A 27597-nucleotide genomic window follows, 5' to 3' on the forward strand; every position below is an offset into this window, starting at 1 on the left:
GTGCATTCATCTAGCCCATACTTCCTTAACTTGCTGACAAGAATACTGTGGGAGACCGTGTCAAAAGCTTTGCTAAAGTCAAGAAACAATACATCCACTGCTTTCCCTTCATCCACAGAACCAGTAATCTCATCATAAAAGGCGATTAGATTAGTCAGGCATGACCTTCCCTTGGTGAATCCATGCTGACTGTTCCTGATCACTTTCCTCTCATGTAAGTGCTTCAGGATTGATTCTTTGAGGACCTGCTCCATGATTTTTCCATGATTTTTCCTTATTTGGCATATAGTGCAAGTTTCAACAGTAGCTTTGCCTTATTTGGAGTTTAGCAAAAACAAGCTTTTCCTGTTATTGACAGGTGTTTTCTTTGCGGTTAATGGTTTTTTTCTAACTTCTGGCGGTTATGGTTACATTTCTTAAGCTGTGCTGTTTGCAATCGCCCCTTAATGGAATTTTCCACACTCTTTTCTTATGCTTCATATACACAGTTAGCTTGACCAAAGTTTTAGGCCTACTTGGGAAATTTAGGCCTACTTGGGTCCACTGAATTTTTCCTCCACAGTGTGAAGTTCCTCTGCCAACTTCTGTGCACTCTTCAGAATGTTTTGAAATCCCGCATCTGACCGGTAAAACTGTAGGTATTACTTTGCTTTGTCCAGTTGTTCCATTGCTCCAGATATATCAAGGTCAGCAGCTTGGAGTCTCTTGCTTAGAACATTTATTTCGAACAGTATGTCATGTCACAACACTAAGCCACAGAGAAATTTGAAGTTATGTGTATTTCTGGTGATTCCATTTCCCTCTGCCACTGTTCTCCCACAGACAGTTCCTGTCATAGCATTATCCTCCATAATGGCAACTGTGGCATCATCTGTCTTCCCAATTTGGTGTTTGGTAGGCTTTATCGCCTCCACTCGATTTTCCCATCGTGTGGCACTCGGTGGTTTCAGTGTCAGAGAGGATGTTCCCAGAAGTTGCTTCAAAATTTGCCATCGATGAGGTGATGCAGAGAAAAATACATAGATGCTTCGAATTACATTAAAAAATTCAGCAGCCTCACTAGAAGCTGATGCTGCATCACTGACCACCAAGTTCAATGAATGAGAACTGCATGGGACAAAAAAAGCTCGAGGGTTTAACTCTCGGATCCGTGTCTGCACTCCTCTGTTCTTTCCGCTCATGTTGGCACCATTATCGTAGCCCTGACCTCGCGTGTCAGGTATCAGAATTCCCGTATCTTCCAGCTTTTTAAGAAGTACATTTGTCATACCAGCTCCTGTAGTATCATCAATGTCAATAAATTCTAGAAAATGCTCTGACAGTCATCATTGCCGGGACATTTTCACTAGGTTCTGTTGATGTTACAAAATGCACCATTAAAGTCATTTGTTCCGTATGGCTGATGTCAGGTGTGCAGTCCAGAATAACAGAGTAATAGCTTGCTGACTTCAGATCTGCCACAATCTTCTGTTTGGCTTTTGTTGCCAGTAACTGTATGATCTCATTTTGAATTGTTTTTCCAAAGTAGTGGTGTGTGCCATCAGCTCCACAGTGTTAAGGAAGTTTTCATTGTTTGGCACATCCAGCTGATCTGAAGTGCCACACAGTGCTAGGTTTTGGGTAGCAAGTGTTCTCACAATGGCAATGAGCCTTTTCCGAACATTTTGCCAGTAAAGAGACTCTGATGCAATCTTCTCTTGATGCTGATCATCTATGGTGGCCTTTAACCTTAGTCTCATCTCAAGCTCTTTCCACCTATGGAATGAATGCTCTCTGGTGATTTGCTGCCTTCTCATGGCATGCCAGATTTCTAGCCAGATTTTTCCAGTCCTTTGTTCCTGTAGAACCCAATGTGGCTGGAACATTAGACTGGAAGAGTTTGCAACAAAAAGAGTATGCAGCATTTTGGGTTTTTGAGTACATAAGCCCTGGCCTCTCCACTTTGTCACCATTGGGGATTTCATGCCAGTAATGTGTTGGATGGAAACTTCTATTTTCATTGTCTTTGGGGAACATGAAGTTTTTCACTTGCTGTGGCCCATGCAGTACAAGGAAGTCCCTCAGGCTACTGCTCAAGAGGGTCCACAGTCCTGGATCATCTAGACTTCGATGCTGATGTCAGGCTAAGGCAACCACTAATGACACGGGTGACTGTGTTCAGCTCCCAATCACCAAGATGCTTATGCCAGTGTCTGCCCTGCAACACTGCACAGTATCCTACTGGAGCGAATACCAGCCCCAGGAGTGAGGGTGTAAATCTGCTCCCCAGGAGGTTCCCACCAGCTTCTACATGAAGGCAGTGGGGGGGAAGGGGGATGATCTTTTTCATTAAGTGCTCTAGTGGGAGCAGTAGGTCAGACTGCAGTCCAGTCTGCCTAACTAGGTGACAGCTGGCCGGAACGGGAGTGGAAAAAGCCTGGTCAGTGGTGGGGAGCTCTTGACAGGACCTCACTGTGTGCAGAGACTGGTCAGACCCATCAGCAGGAGGGGCTATATTCCCCATTGACACGAGTGATCAGATGTAGAGGAACGTCCCTGAGTGTTTATTCCCTTGGGGTGTTTGCAGACTCTGGCATCTCAGAAGTGGCTCAGGTCCGACTGGTGAATGGTTCGAGTCGCTGCGCTGGGAGAGTGGAGGTGTTTCATAACAAGAAGTGGGGAACCGTGTGTGATGGCGGCTGGGACTTACAGGATGCTGGAATCGTGTGCAGGCAGTTGGGCTGTGGGACGGCGCTATCAGCCCCCACCGGGGCTCACTTTGGGCAAGGATCTGACCATATCTGGCTGGATAATGTCACCTGCACAGGGACAGAAGTTGCCCTCTCTGATTGCAGGGCTCGGTCTTGGGGAGACAGTAACTGTACGCACGGAGAAGATGCTGGTGTCGAGTGCTCCGGTAACTTGCATCCATGACGTCACTGTGGGTGTTGCAGGTTGGGAAGTTTTCAGCACAGATCCAGCTCTCCTGTCTGAGTCAGCGCTGACCCCAGTGCCCCAGCATGGTGCTGAGGGCCTGTACTGCAGCGAGCAGGATGGGTTCTCAGTAGGGGGCTCTCTGCCCTTTCACTCAGTGCTGGCCCCAGTGCCCCAGCACAGCACTTAGGGCCTGTGCTGCAGGGAACAGTGCGTGTGCCTCTGTGAAAGACTCTCCCCATCGCTGATCGCTGTGATCCCCCTGCCCCACTCCAGCACAATGAGGTGCTGGGTAACCGTAGATCCCATTTGTGGGATTTGGGGTCGAATGGAGCCTGCAGCCGCTCAGGGGTCCCTTTATGTGGGTGTCCTACCCCTGCCACCCCCGGTGATTTGCAGCTCAGCTAATTACCCCTGAACCTGTAATATACCCCACTGCTGTGACTGGAGATAGGGTTCTTCTTCACTTCCTCTCCTACACAGCCCATCAGTTTCTGTGCCCTGTCTCTCAGCTACTCTGTTCCACCCCAGAAGTGGCTGCATGGCAGTGGTGGGGAGTAGGTCTGTCAAGTGACTAAAAAAATGAATCGTGATTAATCGCTCAATTAATTGCGCCTTTACACAACAATAGAATACCATTTATTTCAATTTTGGGGGAATGTTTTCTTCATTTTCTAATATATTGAATTCAATTACACTACAGAATACAAAGTGTACAGTGCTCACTTTATATTTATTTTTGAGTACAAATATTTGCACTGTGAAAAAGAAACAAAAGAAATAGTATTTTCAATTCACGTTATACAAGTACTGTAGTGCAATCTCTTTATCAGGAAAGTTGAACTTACAAACGTAGAATTATGTACAAAAAATAACTGCACTCAAAAATAAAACAATGTAAAACTTTAGATTCTACAAGTCCACTCAGTCCTACGTCTTGTTCAGCCAATAACTCAGACAGAGAAGTTTGTTCATATTTGCAGGAGATATTACTGCCTGCTTCTTGTTTACAATGTTATCTGAAAGTGAGAACAGGCGTTCGCATGGCACTGTAGTAGCTGGGGTCACAAAGTATTTATGCATCAGATGCGCTAAAGATTCATATGTCCCATGCTTCAGCCATCATTCCAGAGGACGTGTATCCATGCTTATGATGGGTTCTGCTCGATAATGATCCAAAACAGTGTGGACCAACACATGTTCATTTTCATCATCTGAGTCAGATGCCACCAGCAGAAGGTTGATTTTCTTCCTTGGTTGTTCAGGTTCTGTAGTTTGCGCATTGGAGTGTTGCTCTTTCAAGACTTCTGAAAGCATGCTCCACACTTGGTCCCGCTCAGATTTTGGAAGGCACTTCAGAGTCTTAAACCTTGGGTCGAGTGCTGTATCTAGCTTTAGAAATCTCACATTGGTTCCTTCTTTGCATTTTGTCACATCTGCAGTGAAAGTTCTGAAAACAAACAACATGTACTGTCATCGTGCAAGACTGGTTTAATATGAAATATATGGCAGAATGCAGGTAAAACACAGAGCAGGAGATATACAATTCTCCCCCAAGGATTTCAGTCAGAAATTAAATTAACACATAATTTATTTAACGATCGTCATCACCATGGATGCATGTCGTCTGGAATGGTGGCCGAAGCAAGAAGGGGCATGTGAATGGTTAGCATATCTAGCACATAAATAACTTCCAATGCCAGCTACAAAAGTGCCATGTGAATGCCTCTTCTCACTTTCTGGTGACACTGTAAATAAGAAGCAGGCAGCATTATCTCCCGTAAATGTAAATAAACTTGTTTGTCTTAGCAATTGGCTGAACAAGAAGTTGGAGTGAGTGGGACATGTAGGCTCTAAGTTTTACATTGTTAAGTGCAGTTATACAACAACAAAAAAATCTACATTGTACTTTGCACTTACACGAGAAAGAGATTGCCCTACAGTACTTTTATGAGGTGAATTGAACAATACTATTTCTTTTATCATGTTTACAGTGCAAATATTTGTAATTCAAAATAGTAATAAAAAGTGAGCACTCTACACTTTGTATTCTGTGTTGTAATTGAAATCAATATGCTTGAAAATGAAGAAAAACATCCAAAAGTATTTAATAAATTTCAAGTGGTATTCCATTGTTTAACAGTGTGATTAAAACTGCGATTAATTTTTAAAATTGTGATTAACATTTTAGTGTTGATTGCGTGAGTTAACTGCGATTAATTGACAGCCTTGTTTTAAAATAAAATGTTTCAGGTATTCCACATGTGGATTCATTTTCCACTAGCCTCCTAGAATGTTCTGGACCTTTGTAGAATCTCTTGAAACCTTCCAGACTTTCTGAGAATGACATTTTCCTCAAACCTCCTCTAGCTTTTCTGTTTCTGGTGTTGACGCTCGCTTACCTCCTCACTGCTGGAGAAACACAGGCCCAGCACACGAGATAACCCGTAACTGCCGATACTTGGAAGGAGCGAATTAACATGCTCAGTATAAGGCAAGCAGCAACTTGTGGGTGGGGTTGGGGGGCATGTGACCCCGCACCCAGGCTGATCAGCTGCTCTGAGACAGAGTTAACTGTGATTAATTGATAGCCTTAGTGGGGAGTGAATGCAGTTGCAGAGGTTATTCAGACCAGGCAGTGGGAGGGGCTATGTCCCCCAGCATCACTAGTGATCAGATGCACAGGAACCTCCCTGAATGTTTATTCCTTTGGGGTGTTTGCAGACTCAGGCATTTCAGAAGTGGCTCAGCTCCGACTGGTGAACAGCTCCAGTCACTGCGCTGGGAGAGTCGAGGTGCTTCACAACCAGCAGTGGGGAACCGTTTGTGATGACGGCTGGGATTTAACTGAGGCCAGAGTCGTGTGCAGGCAGCTGGGCTGTGGGACGGCGTTATCAGCCCCAGGAAGAGCTCGATTTGGGCGAGGATCAGATCGTGTCTGGCTGGATGATGTTCACTGCACAGGGACAGAAGCTGCCCTCTCTGATTGCAGGTCTCGGCCTTGGGGAGACAATAACTGTAACCATGGAGAAGATGCCGGTGTTGTGTGCTCCGGTAAACTTCTTTCACCACTGTTGCAGGGAGCAGAGTGGGAAGCTCATTATGGGGCATTGTCCTCTCACAGCCAGTGCTGACCCCAGCATCGTGCTTTGGGGCCTGAGCTTCAGGGAGTAATATGGCAGTTCCAGTAGGGGGCGCTCTCCTTTCACAGTTTGTACTGAACCTAATTCCCTTGTGCGTTCTATGGGCTTGTGCTGTAGGGAGTGTGGGGGGGACTCAGTAGGGGGCACTCTTCCTTTGAAGGCAGTGCTGGCCCCAGTTCCCCAGTGCGGTGCCAAGGGCCCCTGGCATGAGGAAGCCTTGTCTGTGCCCACTGGGGGGAAGCTCCTCGACTCCCTTGGACTCAGGCCATACAAGCCATGCCCTCTAGGCCTTGTGGGGTGGCCTCTCTCCAGGTTGATGATAGGCAAACTCCAGCCCCCAGCCCTCCAAATGTCCCCCTGCAGCACCCAGGCCCTGTCCCGCTGGGCATTCACAGCAGTCACAGATCCGCTGCTCCGAAAGGAACAGGGCCCCCAGCTGACCAGCTCCAACTCCCATCTCTGCCCCGATCAAAACACAGCTCTAGATCCCTTCATAGGCACACCAAGGACAAGTGATTTCACAGAGTGTAGAGATTCAAGGAGTAGCAAGGAGAAGGGTTGGAAAGAAATGGTTCCATAGCCAATAAAATCAAACCACCTTGACTAGAGCCTAGACTTATTGAACGAGATACTTTTCTGTCTGGTAGAGCAACGCTCACCCCACAGTCCTTCCAGGGTTTTACTCCAGGCTTGGCTGTGATCTCCTGTTCCTGAGACAAACGCTGTCAGCCACCTCCTGGGTGAAAGGGAGCTCTTGTCCCCTCTCCCCTTTCTTCGTAGGTATATGACACTGATAGACCCCGGTCATCAGCAGGCGCGATCAAACCTGGGACCTCTGGAGCTTAGTGCATGAGTCTCTGCCGCATAAGCTGTAGAGGAGACTCATTTTATCTCTCTGTGTGGTCTTGGTGAAACTAGATGGGACAGAACACAGCACCCACAAGGTGTGGGGGTTACAGATATAGACCATTGTCTTCTCAGAGGAGGTCTCTCTTCCGAGACTTGTTCTGAGGGTCCTTTGTTTTTGCATATTCTCAGGCCCCCGCAGGGCCCAGACAGTGAATATAGCCTGTCTCCACGGCTGTGCTTTGTTCTATGCGCTGATTGGCTCGGCCGAAGGGATTGCCATGGCACAGGTGACAAGCTTTACTGCAACACTTCTGCAACCTCATATTTTACATTTTACATCTCTCTTCAACTGTGTCCCATACAAAGATCTTGCCCCTATTAGGGAGACCAGCGGGCTGCTGGCTCTTGGTAGAGACCTCACATACCACCTTTGGTGAGCTATTGTGCACACAGTATATCTCACCCAGGGGATCCCCGTATCACTCTAGGCATCCCTGTGTCCTCTTCCAGTTGGCATCTAGTTATACCTGGGCCAGACCCTGCTGCGGCACTTTGGGGACCTGGGTAACTGCAGCTTCTACTGTTTGGATTTGGTGTTGACAGAGCCTGCAGCCGCTCACTCAAACTAAAAATCCAGGGCCAGTTTCTCAAGAGTCCGGTTCCTAATCACTGTGTTCTGGTGGATTTGCATTTCAGGAATTTGGCCCTAAATTTGTAACTTCCCCAAAGGCTGGACACAGGACACGCAATTCTTTGTTACTTCCTGTCCTGCACAGCCAACATATTTCCCTGTCCTCTTTCTCAACTGCCGTGTCCTACCCCAGGCTGCATATCAGTGGGGGGAGTCTTCTTCTTTTGTGTATGTCACAAGTTGATACCTAAGTAACCCTTCCACCAGTGGTGTCAGAAGTGACCAGGGATGGGTTTAATATCTCGGAGTTCCTTCTCAGCAATATAACACAGATCCGGCTTGAGCATCCACCCAGTAACCAGGGGCAATTACACACCACCCCGTGGGTGCTTCTATGAGGCAAAGCTTTCCCTCTTGCAAGCACAGAGTGTCAGTGCAGAAAAAAACTTTTTAATAAAAGGAGGAAAATCCCCTCGCATTAACTTGAGAAAACGCCGGAAGAGCAAAACAGCTATCCCAGAGTATGTTGGGCAGTGTCTTTTGCCTTAGGATCTTGAGTCCAGCAACCAAACGTTCCTTTAACGTGTCCCTCCCTTCTCCCTCCACTGACCCCACTCACAGTGGTTGTCCTTGGTTAGTGAAGACCCCGAGTTCAGAGGTGCACCTGTGTGAGTTCAGCTCCCACCATGGGGACGGGGAGGAGAGCGCCTGGCTCGCTCTGCTGTCTGGGTGCTTGCTCTGGTGGCAGCTACCCTGCCAGCCACTCATCATTCTGCTCACCCTCACCTCCTCCTGCCCCCGGCCTCTCTACTGTGACCTCTGCAGGTCGCTCTCTTGAGGCTCCCCCCAGCTCTCAGTGACTGTCAGTTTTTAGTGGAGAGACCTCGGTGCTTAAGCAGGCTGGGCAGAAACACTGTCTCACAGCAGGTGATTTCTGCTCTAGTGATCACTTAATCCCAAAAGATTCCTAATGGAGCCTTAATTAGCTCTACCTTTGAAGAGTGGTGAGGGCATAGGCGCCAACTTTCCCTGGTGCTGGTGGGTGCTCGTGCCCACCCGGCCCTGCCCTGACTCCACCCCTTCCCTGCCCCCATTCCAACCCCTTCCCCAAAGTCATTGTCCCAACTCTGCCCCCCCACCCCTATTGGACCTCTTCCCCAAATCCCCTCCCTGGGCCCGCCTCTTTCCCGAGCACGCCACGTTCCCCTTCCCCGCCCCCCAGCCGCATGAAACAGGTGTTTCGTGGCGCAAGTGCTGGAAGCTAGGGGGAAAAGCGGGCACGCGGTGCGCTCAGGGGAGGAGGCGGACATGGAGTGGAGGCAGAAGGGAGCTGGGTGGGGAGGTGGGGAGCTGCCGGTGGTGCAGAGCACCCACCAATTTTTTCCCATGGGTGCTTCAGCCCCGGAGCACCCACGGAGTCGGTGCCTATGGGTGAGGGGCAGATTAAATCATATCTAGACCTCTTACACACATCCCACACCCCTCAGCAGGAACACCCATGTCCACCCCGTCTCACTCTTGATAGGGGTCTGGTGTCTGAGCCCCCTGGTTAGTGAGTTCATTTCAGTTTGTGGGTGACCAACACAGCTCTTTCTGCTGGATACTATGCAGAGTGGGTGTGTTCATATAAATACCGTCTGGTCCTGAATCCTTTCCCCCTCCTCAGCTCATCACTAGCTGTCAGGGGAGAGGTCATTCAGATCTTGCTTCCATCTAGCTTGTTCAGCCATCTGACTGTACATCCTCAAAGTCCCGTCTTCTAACAGGTCTCTCCTCCATCACGTGTGTGACCATCTGTACTGGTGCCCTACAGACATACTGAGAAGAGCGGGCTAAGCCAAATCTCTGCATTGCAGCAATTCCTCTGGCCAGTCCAGTCCGGGGCCTGTTAAGCCTAGTCCAGGATCTGCATCCCAGGTTCCAAATAGGCAGATACAAGTTAGGGCTTAGAAAAACATCCAAAATATTTAATACATTTCATTTGGTAGTCTATTGTTTAACAGTGTGATTAAAATTACGATTAATAGTGATTAGTTTTTTAAATCACAATTAATTTTTTGAGTTAATCGCGTGAGTTAACTGCGATTAATTGACAGGGAGTGAACCCCTAACAGGCTGTTGCAGAGACTGTTCAGACCTGTCAGTGGGAGGCTCTACGTTCCCCAGCATCACTACTGATCAGATGCACAGGAACCTCCCTGAGTGTTTATTCCCTTGGGGTGTTTGCAGACTCTGGCATCTCAGAAGTGGCTCAGCTCCGACTGGTGAACGGCCCGAGTCGCTGTGCTGGGAGAGTCGAGGTGCTTCACAACCAGCAGTGGGGAACCGTGTGTGATGACAGCTGGGATTTAACTGAGGCCAGAGTCGTGTGCAGGCAGCTGGGCTGTGGTACGGCGTTATCAGCCCCAGGAGGGGCTCGATTTGGGCAAGGATCAGACCGTATCTGGCTGGATGATGTTCACTGCAGAGGGACAGAAGCTTCCCTCACCGAATGCAGGGCTCGGCCTTGGGGAGACAATAACTGTAACCACGGAGAAGATGCCGGTGTTGTGTGCTCAGGTAACCTTCATCTACCACCCTGCGTGTTGTAGGGAGCAGGGTGGGAAGCTCATTACAGGGCATTGTCCTCTCACAGCCAGAGCTGACCCTAGTATGATGCTTTGGGGCCTGTTCTTTAGGGGGCAATATGGCAGTTCCAGTACGGAGTGTTCTCTCAGTCTGTGCTGCCCCTAATTCCCCTGTGCGGTTCTATGGGCCTGTGCTTCAGGGAGCGGTGTGGGGGCTCAGTAGGGGACGCTCACGCTCTCTCCTGGAAGTCAGCGCTGGCCCCAGTGCCCTAGTGCAGTGATAGGGGGCCTGTGCTGTTGGTAGGGGGATGTCAGTAGGGGGCACTCTGCATTTGTAGTTGTGCTGGCCCTAATGCCCCAGTGCAGTTCCATGGGTCCCTAGCATGAGGAAGCCTTGTCTGTGCCCACTGAGAGGCAGCTCCCCAACTCCCTCGGCCACACGCCACACAAGCTGTGCCCTCTAGGCCTTTTGTGGGGGAGTGACCTCCTTCCAGGTTGGCAATAGGCACACTTCACCCCTCGGTCCTCCGAGCGTCCCCCTGCAGCACCTATTCCCTGTCCCACAGGGCACTCACAGCAGTCACAGATCTGCTGCTCCCAAAGGAACAGGACCCCCAAGATGACCAGCTCTACCTCCCATCTCTGCCCCAATCAACACACAGCTCTAGATCCCTTCAGAGTGACACCAAGGACAAGTGATTTCACAGAGAGTAGAGATTCGAGGGGTAGCAAGGAGAAGGGTTGGAAAGAAATTGTTCCATGGGAAATAAAATCAAACTACGTTGACTAGAGCCTAGACCAGGGGTCTCAAACACACGGCCCGTGGGCCGCATGCATCCTGTGGAGTTATTTCCTGCGGCTGCCAAGCTCCCCTCACCCGCCGCCCAAGCACGATGGGTCCCAGCTCCTGTGCCTACCTCCAGGTGCTTCTTGCCACCAAACAGCTGTTTGGTGGTGCTTAGCGCTTTCCAAGAGGGATGGCGGAGGAGCGGGGAGCTGCGTGCTCAGGGGAGGAGGCGGAGAAGCAGCAGGGCAGGGGTAGGGATTTGGGGAAGGGGTTGGAATAGGGGCAGGGAGGGAAAGGAGTTGGGGTTGGGACTTTGGGGAAGGGGTTGGAATGGGGGTGGGGAAGGGGTGGGAAGAGGCAGGGCAGGGGCGGGGCCTCATGGAAGGGGTGAAATGGGGGTGGGGCTGGGGGCAGCGGGTGGGGGGCTTTTGTACCTTTATATAGGTATGTCTACACTACGAAATTAGGTCGAATTTATAGAAGTCAGTTTTGTAGAAAATGTTTTTATATAGTCGATTGTGTGTGTCCCCACACAAATGCTCTAAGTGCATGTAGTCGGTGGAGTGCGTCCACAGTACCGAGGCAACCATCGACTTCCAGAGCATTGCACTATGGGTAGCTATCCAGCAGTCTCCGCCGCCCATTTGAATTCTGGGTAGAAATCCCAGTGCCTGATGGGGCTAAAACATTGTTGCGGGTGGTTCTGGGTACATATCGTCAGGCCCCCCTTCTCTCCCTGCCTCTGTGAAAGCAAGGGCAGACAGTCATTTTGTTCCTTTTTTCTTGAGTTACCTGTGCAGACGCCATACCACGGCAAGCATGGAGCCCGCTCAGCTAATTGTCACCGTTTGTCTCCCGGGTGTTGGCAGACGTGGTACTGCATTGCTACACAGCAGCAGTTTATTGCCTTTTGGCAGCAGACACTGCAGTATGACTGGCAGCCATAGTTGACGTAGTCCAGGGTGCTCTTTTAACCGATCTCAATGAGGTCAGGGGCGCCTGGACAAACATGGGTGGGATTCAGCCAAGTCATTTCCCTTTTAAGTTTCTTTTAATCTGCAGCCAGCAGAAGACGATGGCCAGCAGTCATACTGCACCGTCTTCTGCCAAGCACCCAGGAGATGACGATGGCTAGTGGTCGTACTGCACAGTCTGCTGCCAGCAAGATGTATAAAGATAGATGAAGTGGATCAAAACAAGATATAGACCAGATTTGTTTTGTATTCATTTTCTCCTCCCTTCCTCCGTGAAATCAATAAACCCAGTTTTGAGTTCTATCCTTGAGGGGACCATTCTGTTTCTCACAAAGCCACCCCCTTTGTTGATTTTAATTCCCTGTAAGCCATGTCGTCAGTCGCCCCTCCCTCCGTCAGAGCAACGGCAGACAATTGTTCCGCGTCTTTTTTCTGCGTACACGCCATACCATGGCAAGCATGGAGTCCGCTCAGATCACTTTGGCAATTAAGAGCACATTAAACACCACATGCATTATCCAGCAGTATATGCAGCACCAGAACCTGGCAAAGTGAAACTGGGCGAGTAGACGACGTCAGCGCGGTGACGAGAGTGATGAGGACATGGACACAGACTTCTCTCAAAGCACGGGCCCTGCCAATGTGGGCATCATGGTGCTAATGGGGCAGGTTCATGCGGTGGAACGCTGATTCTTGGCTCGGGAAACAAGCAGAGACTGGTGGGACTGCATAGTGTTGCAGGTCTGGGATGATTCCCAGTGGCTGGAAAACTTTCGCATGTGTAAGGGCACTTTCATGGAACTCTGTGACTTGCTTTCCCCTGCCCTGAGGCGCAAGAATACCAAGATGAGAGCAGCCCTCACAGTTGAGAAGCAAGTGGCAATAGCCCTGTGGAAGCTTGCAACGCCAGACAGCTACCGGTTAGTCGGGAATCAATTTGGAGTGGGCAAATCTACTGTGGTGGCTGCTGTGATGCAAGTAGCCAATGCAATCAAAGATCTGCTGATATCAAGGGTAGTGACCCTGGGAAATGTGCAGGTCATAGTGGATGGCTTTGCTGCAATGGGATTCCCTAACTGTGGTGGGGCCATAGATGGAACCCATATCCCTATCTTGGCACCAGAGCACCAAACCAGCGAGTACGTAAACTGCAAGGGGTACTTTTCAATAGTGCTGCAAGCACTGGTGGATCACAAGGGACGTTTGAATACAAGTCAGTCGTGGCAAGTCAGGAGGAACCGCAGGGGCAGGTGTTTGCTTCAGCTTTCACTGCACTCCAGGCAGTTCTCAGGGGGATGGACTCCGGGCGATGTTTTCAGGGAGCTATGGAGCCAACACATGTAAATTCGATGCTGATGTCAGGCTAAGGCAACTATTAATGACACTGGTGTCTGTGTTTAACTCCCAATCACCAAGATGCTTATGACAGCGTCTGTCCCGCAGCACTGCACAGTATCCCACTGGAGCAAATACCAGTACCAGGAGTGAGGGTGTAAATCTGCTCCCCAGGAGATTCCTATCAGCAGTGCGGAGGGTGATCTTTTTAAGTGCTCTAGTGGAAGTGGTAGGTCAGACTGCAGTCCAGTCTGCCTAACTAGGTGACAGCTGGCTGGGAGAAGAGTAGACAAATTTCAACATTGCCCAAGTGATTAGCTTGATCAATGGTGGGGAGCCCTTGACAGGCAGTCGCTGTGTGCAGTGACCGGTCAGATTCGTTGGCGGGAGGCGCTACATTCCCCAGCGACACGAGAGATCAGATGCACAGGAACCTTCCTGAGTGTTTATTCCCTTGGGAGTTTTCAGACTTTGGCATCTCAGAAGTGGCTCAGGTCCGATTGGTGAATGGTTCGAGTCACTGCATTGGGAGAATCGAGGTGTTTTATAAACAAGAAGTGGGGAACCGTGTTTGATGACAGCTGGAACTTACAGGATGCCTCAGTCGTGTGCAGGCAGCTGGGCTGTGGGATGGCGTTATCAGCCCCCGCCCGGGCTCATTTTGGGCAAGGAGCTGACCGTATCTGACTGGATGACGTCAACTGCACAGGGACAGAAGCTGCCCTCTCCGATTGCAGGGGTCGGCCTTGGGGAGACAATAACTGTCACCATGGAGAAGATGCTGGTGTCAAGTGCTCAGGTAACCTTCATCCATCACGTCACTGTCAGTGCTCCAGGGATCGGGCTGGGAAGCTTTCAGCACAGACCCAGCTCTCCTGTCTGAGTCAGCGCTGACCCCAGTGCCCCAGCATGGTGCTAAGGGCCTGTACTGCAGGGAGCCGGTTCGGGGTCACAGTAAGTGTTGCTCTTCCCATGGTGTCAGTGCTGACCCCATTTCCCCCACACAGTTCTACATGCCTGTGCTGCAGGGAGCGGGAAGGGGGCTCAGTAGGGGGGTGCTCTCCCCTCAGTCAGTTCTGAGCCCAGTGCCCCAGCACAGCACTTAGGGCCTGCACTGCAGGGAGCAGTACGTGCGCCTCTGTGAGAGACCCTCCCCGTCACTGATCGCTCTGATCCCCTTCCCCATTACAGTACAATGGGGGCCTCTGTAACCGTAGATTCTTTTTGTGGGATGTGGGGTCGAATGGAGCCTGCAGCCGCTCCGGAGCAGTAGAAACCTGGTGTCCTTTTATGAAGTGTGGGGCTCCTTCCCCCGTCACTCCGGGTGAGTTCCATCTCAGCTAATTACCCCTGAACCTGTAATATCCCCCACTGCTGTTCTGGAGACAGGGTTCTTCCTCACTCCCTCTCCTACACAGCCCACGAGTTTCTGTGCCTGGTCTCTCAGTTGCCCTGTCCCACTCCAGAGGTGGCTGCATGTCAGTGGTGGCGAGTAAACCACTAACAGGCAGTTGCAGAGGCTGTTCAGAACTCTCCATGCGAGCCGCTACATTCCCCAGGGCAGCGTTTTCCCCAGGAATTGAAATTAGGGGGGTATTTGAATTTACCAGGGAGGGGCAGGACCGACGAGGGGAGAGACCGTGAGGGTGAAGGTGCGCTGTATGGCATCATAGTAAAAACGGAAAAATGTTTCATGACCATTAGATTTAACTCAACTCATCTTTTAAAATCTTCACACAAATTAAAGTTGGCTACTCAAGCCTTCTATGAAGCACTACATCTACATCCTTCTTGCTTTCTTGTTATAATTTTGCACAACTCTGTTAATGAACTTCTTGAATGCAATGCCTTCATCTTTGGTGGCTTCTCGTGTGTCTGGTACTTCCATTCTTTCAATTGATACGCTCATTGGTTCATTCACATGATCAGACAGAAGGCGACTTTTCAGAACACAAAATTCTATTCAATGATGATGAAGAACACTCAGCTGTAGCTGTTGTGACTGGGAGTAGCAAGAGATGAATTCCTACTTCTTTCATCCCAGGAAACACAGCACAAAGATCAGGCTGAGCCACTAGTGATGAGAAAAAAGAAGTTGAAGTCAAATCTTCATTCATTTGTCGTATGATATTCCACTCTGTGTTCAAATTCTCTATTCTGTCCTGAGCACATGGCAGCCCCATTGCTGGTAGTGCCTCACTCCACTCAACGGTTGGTGTTTTATAGGACAGGGATCTGTAAAAGCTACGTAGAGGTTGAGTAGAATCTAGAAGTCGCTGCTGTAGATTTTTAAGAATCAAGTCTGTGTACTTTTTCAGTTGTCTTAACAAACACTTCTTGTCCTCTTCACTTAAGGGATTCAAGATAAATGCCTTCATTAGTCAACTTCTGGACAGAAATCTTTGCTTCTTCCAGTACTTTTTCCATGGATAGCTCTCTGATTGATCCAAATGTAGCTTCTGTTGCTGGACAAAGATCTACTACTGTTGTAGCAGATGCCTGGATGGCATTGTTTAATGACCCAAGTGGTTCAACAGTAGACTTGCAAGAGAGAGAATGGCCATAGGCACCATGGGTGCTCCGGGGCTGGGGAAAAATTGGTGGGTGCTCTACACCCACTGGCAGCCAAGCTCCCCTCCCCGCCTCCCCACCCCCTCTCACCTCACCTCCGCCTCCACCTGCTCCCCTGAGTGCGCCGTGTCCCCGCTCCTCCGCCTACTTCCCAGCTCTTGCCGCCGCAAAACAGCTGTTTCGTGGTCTAACAAGCTCCGGGAGGGAGGGGGAGGAGTGGGAACAGGGCGCACTCGGGACAAGGCGGGGCTGGGGCAGGGATTTGGGGAAGAGGTTGGAATAGGGGCAGGGAGGGTTTGGAGTTGGGGCGGGGACAAGCACTCACCAGCGCCAGCAGAAGTCAGTGCCTATGAGAATGGCAATAGTCTTCTCTGAACGTAGTAGCAAAAGTAATCCACAAGCCTCACTACTTAGATCCATCCCATCTTGGTAGATACTTTCCAAAGCCAGTAACAATGGCTGGAGTAATTTTAAGACAACAGCCAAGGATCGCTCATGAAAAAGCCAGCGGGATTTCCCAGGTTGGACTAATTTGAACTTCAGTCCCAGTGTAACTTCTATATTTTCCAACATATTCAGTCTTTTTGGACTCTTGTTGAAAAAAGACTATAATGAAGACATTAAATTTATAACTTTTTAAATGCCTTTTGAAGAGTCTGTAGCTCGTACTACTGCTAGGTGGAGTAGATGGCCTCTGCAGTGTGTGTAGGAGAGATTAGGGTTGCACTTTTCTCTGAGCAAAGCTTGTACTCCACCATGTCTTCCAGGGAAGTTTGCAGCTCCATCAAATGCACAAGCAGCCATCTCTTTGGGGTCCAATTGACAAGCATTTAACTCTTCTAAAAGATATGGCTTGTCACAGATGCAGCGGATGTGTCTTCTATAAAACTTGAACATCTAGAAATGCATCTACTGGCCTACCACTGACATCAAGATAATGTATACAGTGACTTAAAACTTGATGCCCATTTGCATCGGTGCATTCATCAGCCATGTATGCAAATATTTTGAATGTGGTGAGAGCGTTCTTCACTTTTTCAAATGTTGAGTCTTTCACTGTTGCACCGCATGCTTCTAGCCAGTCAGTTGAGTTTCTTGCAGAAAGATAGTGAGCATTTGCTGGTCTTGTTCGGAACCAGCGTTCAACTTCAGGATGAACAAGTGACCATGCACTTAACATTGGCCTCCAGTTTGTAGTGTGTGGTATCTCTTGCTTAAATAGAAAGTAGGATTCCACAGCCATGTTTGTTCACATGAACTGTGTTGTGTCTCCAGCATTCTTAACAGCCTCATTAAGTACTTCTAAAATTGGCTTTGAAAGGGGGCTTATAAGGCTTTCTGCATGTTGATGCACTCCAGAGGCATGGTGTTTTGCAGCCTTTTCACGTAGTTTGTCAGCATTGGCTTTGCTGATCCATCTGACAAACCAAAGTCCTCCATCTTTACCAATTATAGCATTGGAAAGCTTTCCTTCTTCGTAAGCTTTTTTGCAAGAGGTGCACCAGTAGCCATCTTTTGTAACTTAAATGGGAACACTTTGACCGACAAACATCAGGAACTGCCTTTAGGTTTCGGAGACACTGTTTCTTCAGTAGGTAGCTGTATTTGTGCTTCGGGCTGGCTGCATGTAGATGCACCACTTGAACCTTCAGATGACACGTTGATATATTCTTGGTTCTTGATGTGTTCTTCACCTTGGTTAGTTTTTGAGGCCTTTGAGTGGAAAAATTATTGTTTTTTTTTGTCTTTTCATTTTCACTTTGACCTGCAACATATAAAAGAGATATTCATAACTTAAATGTTTTGTTAGGGTAATGCAAATTTAACGTAAGGATAATGCAGATTACACCAAAACACATAATAGTTCTAGATTTCTAAAACAAAATATAACTTTTTAAAAAAATGTATTTAATTTAAATTGACTTTTGAAAAGTAAGCCATCATGGGATAAGAGGGAAGTCCTCTCATGGATCAGTAACTGGTTAAAAGATGGTAAACAAAGGGTACGAATAAGTTATTAGTTTTCAGAATGGAGAGAGATAAATATAGTGGTATCCCTGAGGGGTCATTGGTATGGGGACCATTACTGTTCAACATATTCATAAATGATCTGGAAAAATGGGTAAACAGTGAGGTGGCAAAATTTGCAGATGATACAAAACTATTCAAGATAGTTAAGTCCAAAGCAGACTGTGAAGAGTTACAAAGGGATCTCACAAAACTGGGTGACTGGGCAACAAAATGGCAGATGAAATTCAGTGTTGATAAATGCAAAGTAATGCAGATTGGAAAACATAATCGCAACTATACATACAAAATGATGGGGTCTAAATTAGTTGTTAACACTCAAGAAAGAGATGTTGGAGTCATTGTGGATGGTTCTCTGAAAATATCCACTCAATGTGCAGCGGCAGTCAAAAAAGCAAACAGAATGTTGGGAATCATTAATGACAGGTTTCAGAGTAACAGCCGTGTTAGTCTGTATTCGCAAAAAGAAAAGGAGTACTTGTGGCACCTTAGAGACTAACCAATTTATTTGAGCATAAGCTTTCGTGAGCTACTTTCCACAGTATGCATCCGATGAAGTGAGCTGTAGCTCACGAAAGCTTATGCTCAAATAAATTGGTTAGTCTCTAAGGTGCCACAAGTACTCCTTTTCTTTTTGGGAATCATTAAGAAAGGGATAGATAATAAGACAGAAAATATCATATTGCCTCTATATAAATCCATGGTACATGCACACCTTGAATACTGTGCAGAAGTGGTCACTCCATCCGAAAAAAGATATATTGGAATTGGAAAAGGTACAGAGATGGGCAACTAAAATGATTAGGGGTATGAAACAGGAGGAGAGATTAAAATGACTGGGAATTTTCAGCTTAGAAAAGAGATGACTAGGGAGGGATATGATAGAGGTCTATAAAATATTGACTGGTGTGAAGAAAGTGAATAAGGAAATGTTATTTAATCCTTCACATAACACAAGAACTAGCAGTCACCCAATGAAATTGATAGGCAATAGGTTTTAAAAAAACAAAAGGAAGTACTTCTTCACACAACATATTGTCAACCCATAGAGCTCTTTGCCAGGGGATGCTGTGAAGACCAAAACCAGGATTAAAAAAGGAACTAGAAAAATTCTTGGAGAATAGGCCCATCAGTGGCTATTAGCTAGGATGGGGAGGGATGCAACACCATGCTCTGAGTGTCCCTAGCCTGTTTGCCAGAAACTGGGAATGGGCAACAGGGGATGGATCACTTGATGATTACCTGTTCTGTTCATTCCCTCTCAAGCATCTGGCCTTGACCACTGTCGGAAGACAGGATATTGGGCTGTATGGACCATTGGTCTGATCCAGTATGGCCATCCTTATGTAAAAATTAATTATAATAATAAAAATGTTTAGTACAGAAACTCTCCAACATAATGACCTCTCAAGATAGCAACAATGTCAGATAACAACGTTGGCAAATAATGGATTTTAAAAATCTTGGCCTACTAGGAAACATATTTATATAAGTTTCCATTCCCAGTCATAAATCTAGCATTCTGGAGCAAAGTCACTAAAATATAGTCCAACAAACGTTTATGTAACGTGCCCCTCACTTTTCCCTCCATCACACCCCACTTATCAGTGTTGTCCTTGGTCAGTGGAGACTCAAGAGTTCAGAGGTGCTTTCACATGAGTTTACCTCCCAGGTGGGGGGCAAGAAGGCACCTTGCTTGTTTCTCCAGCTGCTCACTGTTCGCTCTGGCCACTGTTGTTGGTTGTGCCATGTTCACTCCATCGCTCTGTTGCCAATGGACCTGTGCCATCACCTTCTGCTGCCACCAGCCACTGTGACCTCTGCGAGTTGGTCTCTTGAGGTTCCACCCAGCTCTCAGTGATTTCAGCTCAGTGGGGGAACCTCACAGCTAGTGCAGGCTGGGCCATCTCTTCCACAGAAACACTGTCCCACAGCAGGTCTAAGCACTTAGACCTCATTGTCAGTGATTTCAGCTGCAGTGGTCACTTAACAAAACAAAAGACTCTCTATGGAGCCTAATCAGCTCTGTCTTTAAACAGTGGAGAGGGGCAGGTCAAATAGTACTTGTGACTCAGGCAGACCATCAAGCAAAACACCTGTCCCCACCCTCTCTCCTGATGCCCTCAATCAGCACAGGCTAGGTACAGTTCTACTGCCCTTTACTCAGACAATAAGAATAATTAATAACAAGATTAATAACAAGAATTTTAGTTATAAGCTAGGGATGCATCAATTAGAAGTAACGGAGGAGGAAAAGGACTTTGGAGTATTGGTTGATCATAGGATGACTATGAGCCGCCAATGTGATATGGCCGTGAAAAAAGCTAATGCGGTCTTGGGATGCATCAGGAGAGGTATTTCCAGTAGGGATAAGGAGGTTTTAGTACCGTTATACAAGGCACTGGTGAGACCTCACCTGGAATACTGTGTGCAGTTCTGGTCTCCCATGTTTAAGAAGGATGAATTCAAACTGGAACAGGTACAGAGAAGGGCTACTAGGATGATCCGAGGAATGGAAAACTTGTCTTATGAAAGGAGACTCAGGGAGCTTGGCTTGTTTAGCCTAACTAAAAGAAGGTTGAGGGGAGATATGATTGCTCTCTATAAATATATCAGAGGGATAAATACCAGAGAGGGAGAGGAATTATTTAAGCTCAGTACCAGTGTGGACACAAGAACAAATGGATATAAACTGGCCACTAGGAAATTTAGACTAGAAATTAGACGAAGGTTTTTAACCATTAGAGGAGTGAAGTTTTGGAATAGCCTTCCAAAGGAAGCAGTGGGGGCAAAAGATCTATCTGGCTTTAAGATTAAACTCAATAAGTTTATGGAGGAGATGGTATGATGGGATAACATGGTTTTGGTAATTAAATATTCATGGTAAATAGGCCCAATGGCCTGTGATGGGCTATTAGATGGGGTGAGATCCGAGTTACCCAGGAAAGAATTTTCTGTAGTATCTGGCTGATGAATCTTGCCCATATGCTCAGGGTTTAGCTGATCGCCATTTTGGGGTCGGGAAGGAATTTTCCTCCAGGGCAGATTGGAAGAGGCCCTGGAGGTTTTTCGCCTTCCTCTGTAGCATGGGGCACGGGTCACTTGCTGGAGGATTCTCTGCTCCTTGACGTCTTTAAACTACGATTTGAGGACTTCAATAGCACAGATATAGGTGTGAGGTTTTTTTTGTAGGAGTGGTGGGTGAAATTCTGTGGCCTGCGTTGTGCAGGAGGTCAGACTAGATGATCATAATGGTCCCTTCTGACCTAAATATCTATGAATCTATGAATAACAACATGTCATTACCCCCGCATTCAAGTGATTTGTAACCCAACCCCAGCCAAAATCTATCACTTGGGCAACACAGCTCTATTTGCTGGATACCTAGGTAGATTAGGTGTGAATGTAAATGCAATCTGGTCCTGAAGCCTTTCCCCCCAGCCCCTAGCTCATCACTAGCTCTCAGGGAGAGCTCATTTTGACTTTGCTTACAAATAATAATTTGAAATTATTAGGTTGGCCATCATCACCAAAATGAATGCACTGACATTGTCATAAAAAACAACAGCTGTATAAGGAAGCTAGTCTATGTTCATACTTTTCAAATCTATTTTACTTTTTTCAGATACACATATTTTATCATACACTGTATATGCTTTTAAAGTGTGTATTAATGTTTCAATTTCAATTCAAATTTCCAAACAATTACAAAATTGGCAACACTGCATGTAACTAGTTCACAAAACTGGGGGGGAAGCGGGGGGCACGTGTTGGGAAATTCATGGGGGGTGTAGGGAAATCCTTAGTGATCAGATGCACAGGAACCTCCCTGAACGTTTATTCCTTGGGACATTTGCAGACTCCGCCATTCCTGAGCAGACTCCGCTCCGACTGGTGAATGGTCCAAGTAACTGCTCTGGGAGAGTCGAGGTGTTTCACAACCAGCTGTGGGGAACCGTGTGTGATGACAACTGGGATTTAACTGAGGCCAGAGTCGTGTGCAGGCAGCTGGGCTGTGGGACGGCGTTATCAGCCCCTGGAAGAGCTCAGTTTGGGCGAGGCTCTGACCGTATCTGGCTGGATGACGTTCACTGCACAGGGACAGAAGCTGCCCTCTCCGATTGCAGGTCTCGGCCTTGGGGAGACAACAACTGTCACCATGGAGAAGATGCCGGTGCTGTGTGCTCAGGTAACTCTCATCCATAGGGGTTGCTCACCCCTGGCAGTCACTACTAACCTGAATGACCCAGTGCAGCGGTGTGCAGAGTTCTGCAGGGACTGGAGGGGGCGCTCTCCCCTCGCTGTCAGTGCTGAGCCCAGTGTCCCAGCACAGCACTTAGGGCCTGCGCTGCAGGGAGCGGTACGTGTGCCTCAATGAGAGACCTTCCCCGTCGCTGATCGCTCTGATCCCCTGCCCCACTACAGCACAATGGGGTGCTGGGTAACTGTAGATCCCATTTGTGGGATTTGGGGTTGAATGGAGCCTCCAGCCACTCAGGGCCAGTAGAAACACTGGGTCCCTTTATGAAGTGTGGGGCTTCTGACAGTGGCCAAGGCCAGGTGCTTCAGAGGGAATGAACAGAACAGGCAATCATCAAGTGATCCATCCCCTGTTGCCTGTTCCCAGCTTCTGGCAAAGAGGCTAGGGACACTCCGAGCATGGTGTTGCATCCCTCCCCATCCTGGCTAATAGCCACGGATGGAACTATTCTCCACGCATTTCTCGAGTTCTTTTTTTAATCCTGGCAAATAATGCATTTTAAAAATCTTGGCCTACTAGGAAACATATTTATACAAGTTTCCATTCCCAGTCACAAACATTCCACTATTCTATCAGGAGGATGTTAAAATAGAAGCTATGTAAGTTAGGTAGTTTAAAATCAGCAAGTCCAGGTAATTTGCATCCAAGGATTTTAAAACAGCCGAGGAAGGAGCATACTGGACCATTAATATTTATTTTCAATAAGTCTTTGAGCGCTAGGAAAGCTCCAGCAGCCTGGAAGAAAGCTAAAGTTATTCCATTTTTTTAAAAGGGTAAAAGGGATAACTCAGCTAATTACAGGCCTGTCAGCCTGACATCAATCCCAGGCAAGACAATGGAGGGACTGACATGGGAGTAGAACAATAAAGAATTAAAGGAGGGTAATGTAATTGATGGAAATGAACGTGGGTTTAATGGAAACTAGATCTTGTCAAACTAACTTGATATCTAACTAACTTGATATCTTTTTTTTGATGAGATTACCAGTTTGGTTGATAAAGGTAATAGTGTGGATGAAATAGACTTAGACTTCTGTAAGGTACCGCAAAAGTTTGCTTCCCCAAAGGGCAGGTGGTGCCATGCGCTGGGACTTTTGTGCCAGAATAAGAGCTGTGGTTTGATTCCCAGGTCGGGGGTGGGGGACAGTTGGATGAATGTCACTGGTAAGAAAAGCTGACTTGGGGGGAGGGTGTATCTCGGGCCCAATCCGCTCAAACAGCCCCAAATGTGGGCTACTCAGCCTATCCTTCGCCCACACGAGGGGCACTGAATTTCAAGGCAATCTGAGTAACCGTGCGGATTTGTCACTTGTTTTAACACCCGCCCCTTTAATCCTGGCACAGACTCCGGCACAGGCCGGTGGCTGGGACCAGCTTTTCACATTGCTTTTCTGTCTCTTTCCCCTCCCACCTTTCACCGGTCTAGACTGTGAACTCCTTAGGGTAGAGACTGTCCGACTAGGTGTCTGTCCAGCACCCCATAAAGCCGGGGTTTTCACAGGCCCCACAGCCAAGCCCCGGGGGCTGCCATCATCTCAGTCAGCCTGACTGGGCACCGTTGCTCTGCAGCATTTCAATTAACAGGGACACAGCGACAGGCTTCCCTTGAAAGCTCCTGTCCCTCTTCTGATGGCGACTGACTTGGGCTCCGAGCCTGGGCTACAGATCACTGCTAAGTTTGGCCACCTTTCCCAGCACCACGCCCACGTTCCGGCTAGGCCCTTGGGAGAGGAGCTTCCGCAAGCATTCGCTGGAGTCAACGCAGCCTTCAGAGCAGAAACGCCGCGCCTAACCCCCCGGCCGGCTCAAAAAAGCCGACAAAGCACTTCCTGCTGGGTGACCCAGTTTGCTAGAGAGACCAGCCTTCGATGGGAACCAAAGCCCGGTCGTGGGGCGGGGCCCGTCCGTACACACCCTGCTTGGCGAGCCCTGTGATCCTACCCCACCAGACGTCTCAGGAGGACTGCAGGCCAGTGGGCCCCCACCGCTCCAGGTTGGCTGCCTTAACTTGGCAAAACAACTGGAACCTGGATGCTGGCTGCTCCCAGAGCCTGCTGCTCCTCTTTGCTCCAGCCGCAGGCCCTGGGGCTGTGGGGCAGATTGCGTTAGCTCGCTCCTCTCCTTGCACTGGCTGGTTTTAAAAGCCACCTGGCCACACTTCCGCACAGCTCCCAGCTGAGCTAGGGCTGCTGCTCCGATGATAGGCTTCCCCCAGCTGGGCACTGCCCACAGACACCCACCCTTCGCTACCCCTCGAGGAGCCATGCTCCAGCCTGAAACTGAAAGCCAAAACTCCCACGGCATCCCCAGCTGAAGAGCCTGGGCCGGTAGCTCCCAGCTGCACAGAGCACGGCCGACACTCACCAGACTGCCCCATGGCAAGAGACCTATGCGTCCACTTCCCACAGTCAAATCTGTTCAGATCAGACTGATCAGGAAGCCAGTCTCCTCCTGCCCCCCACCCCCAGCAACACTGGACACCCTAGAAGGGACCAAAGCGTCGTCCTCCACAGACTTCCTCCCAGGGGATTTGCAGACAGACACCTTGCAACCCGCAGCTGCTTAGTCACGGCCATGACTCCACGAGGAGTTTTCGTTTCGGTTCTGGAACAAGAGAGCCCTCAGCCCCCGCCTAATAAATAGCTGTCCACTCACGCGGCAACGCCAAAAATATAGGACAAACCGGGAGCACACCAGGGCTTCCAGCCCCATCTCTTGCATCCTGCCTACTGCGACTCACGGCTCCAGCAGCAGTATCTTCCGAGACCAGCCGTGCTGTAGCTAACTGGCGCTAGACAAACCCCCTGTGCTGTGGAGCGGGGAGCTGCTGGGGCTCTGAAGCTCAGAGCCTTCCCCACCCAAAACTCCCCCAGCAAAGGGGCAGCAAGGAACAGCATGTGGAGGACGGAATGAAGCGGGCGGCCTGGGTTTGATCCCTGGCTTTTAGATACTTATACGCCCATCCCCTGTGTGGGGTCTCTCAATCTGCAGGTTACTGATCCTCAACCTCCCTGTCAGGAAGGGCAGTGCCAGTAGCAGCTCTGCCTCAGTTTCCCAACCTAAGAGACTTGCCCCCGCAGTCTCAGTTCCCAAGCTAGCACCCTAACTGCCAGACAGTCCTGCTAAGGCCAGAGGGGCGCATGGCGTTCATCCCACCTGAGACCCCGGACAGGCCTGAATTAATTCCTGCTGGAACCAGAACAGAGCTCTTTGAAAACATCCCGGACAGACTTTGCCAGCGCTCGCGAATCCAGTGTGACCTTCAGCAAGCGGTTAATTCGCCTCCCTGTGCATCTCATTTTTGCTCTGAATTTGTTCAGCTCCAATGGTTGGATGGAGCTGAGAGGGCTCTTCAAACTGGGATCGAGTCACCCCTTAGCCTTCTTTGTGAGGTTAACCAGAAAGAGCAAAAACAACGAGGAGTCCTTGTGGCACCTTAGAGACTAAAATTTGGGCATAAGCACAAATCAGACATCAAGAATTATAATATTCAAAAACCAGTAGAACACCTCAATCTCCCTGGACGCTCAATAAGACTTAAAAGTGGCAATTCTTCAACAAAAAACTTCAAAAACAGACTTCAACAAGAAACTGAAGAACTGGAATTAATTTGCAAACTGGACACCATCAAATTAGGCCTGAATCAAGACTGGGAGTGGCTGGGTCACTACATAAAACTAATTTCCCCCCTGCTGACACTCACACCTTATTGTCAACTGTTTGAAATGGGCCACCTTGATTACATTGGCATCATTAGCACTACAAAAGTGATTTTTCCTCCCTTGGTATTTACCCCTTCTTGTCAACTGTTGAGACTAGCCCACTTCCATCTTAATTGGATTGGCTTGTTAGCACTGACACCCCACTTGGTAAGGCAACACCCATCTTTTCACGGGCTGTGTATTTATACCTTCTTACTGTATTTTCCACTCCATGCATCTGATGAAGTGGGTTTTAGCCCACGAAAGCTTATGCCCCAATACATTTGTTAGTCTCTAAAGTGCCACAAGGACTCCTCATTTTTGCTGATACAGACTAACACGGCTACCCCTCCGAAACCTGTCAGAAAGAGAGAAACACTCTGGGAGCTCAAAGGCAAGTTTTCCAATCCGTTCTCTCCAGCTGATCGACACCCGCCTTGAATCATGGGCACCAGAGTGGGACACACTATTCCAGCAGTGGTCACACCAGTGTCAGATCCAAAGGAAACAATCTCAGTCCTTCCCGTGTGAAGCTGGCCAAGTCAGGCGTGTCTCAAGTCCCCATCTCCACAGAAGGTTTCCTAGCCTAGCGAGAACATCAGCTCTTTGGGGCGGGGACCGTCTCTTCTAGGGACACTGCTCAGCAAGCAGCACTTAGTCATTCTGCTCACACCCAAGCCCCAAAAAGCCTGCTGGGCAACACGCTGCATTCAATGCAAAACCCCCACAGGTGCAAGTCTGGTGACGATTTTAGTTGCAGTGGTTTGGGCATTACGGTAGCCACTTTGTACAAAGACAATGAGACGCAGGATGGGAGAGGGACAGCGGCACCGACAGTGAAGAGTCTCCAGATGGGGCAGCGGGAACAGACCCCACCCGCTACGCTACGTTGCTTCAGCCTGCAAGAGCCCCCACTCACACCCATGGCACGTTGATCCGACTGTGCAGTGACACTTGTGACTTAACACGCGGCACGGGGGCAGGGGCCTGGCTGCTGTGAGCACTCTGTTGCCGGAGGTTTTGAAGTCTTGGACGAAATACAGCACTGCATGGCTCCAACGTTATCAGACTAAAAGGCGTTTTTCCCCCCAAGTCCCTGGCCTTCTGTGTCATGTTAATGCGAACAGTCGGGCTGTGGAATCTGAGAAATCTCCGATGCAGAAGGAAGTGCAGCCACCTCTGGTGCAGAGAGCGGCAGCTAAACAGAACACAGCAAGCTGCAGGACAGTGAGGGAGGGGGAATTCTGGGCCACCAAGGAAGCCCCATGAAGAGCAATACAGGATCTTTAGCAGCTTACTTAAGACTCTGGACTCTTTTTGTTCTGCGTTTGTGAAGCGGCTAAAACAAGGGGCTCCCGGGACTGCCACCATACAAGTAACCTGTGCAGAGCAGAAGGGACCTTGGCTGAAGATGCTAACAAAGTGAGACGCAAGATGCTCTGGGAGAGATCAATGCAGGTTGAGTCCAGTGTGACCTGGGAGTCAAGCTGGTTTCAGGGAAGACAGCGTGCTTAAATCCAACAGGGGAGGTGGCAAACTCTTCAGGGTCAGTACCCCTGTTTGAGCTACAAATCCTGCTCGGCCATCTCCACTCTTCAAATGTTGCTGGGGTCTTCAAATACACTTTCTGGCTTGCTGTTTTCAAACAGGATGGTTTGCTTCAGTCCTTGATAGCAAAGCAGAGTGTGACCACAAGTCACCCGCCGGTAAAGACGAGTGAGCCCTTTGAGCCAAGATCCAACCAGAGACATTCCGGCCCAACACGGCCCACCTGTGAGAAGCAGAGCCGGAAAGAGAGACCTACGGATCTGTCATTGAACGCCTTCATTCCAGGTCTT

The 27597-nt window shown here is 48.7% G+C and overlaps 1 protein-coding gene across 1 annotated transcript in view; it reads left to right on the forward strand.

Moving 5' to 3' along the window:
- The window catches only part of LOC141976567 (scavenger receptor cysteine-rich domain-containing protein DMBT1-like), an 84863-nt gene that overhangs the window by 42638 nt on the left and 14628 nt on the right, over positions 1-27597 (forward strand). The window contains exons 13-16 of the mRNA XM_074937590.1: positions 2567-2896; positions 5638-5967; positions 9766-10095; positions 21658-21987. Coding sequence (XP_074793691.1) covers positions 2567-2896; positions 5638-5967; positions 9766-10095; positions 21658-21987 — 1320 coding nt within the window. The remainder of the gene's footprint in view (positions 1-2566; positions 2897-5637; positions 5968-9765; positions 10096-21657; positions 21988-27597) is intronic.

The sequence above is a fragment of the Natator depressus genome, chromosome 23 (genome assembly GCF_965152275.1).
Source record: "Natator depressus isolate rNatDep1 chromosome 23, rNatDep2.hap1, whole genome shotgun sequence".
NCBI lineage: Eukaryota > Metazoa > Chordata > Testudines > Cheloniidae > Natator > Natator depressus.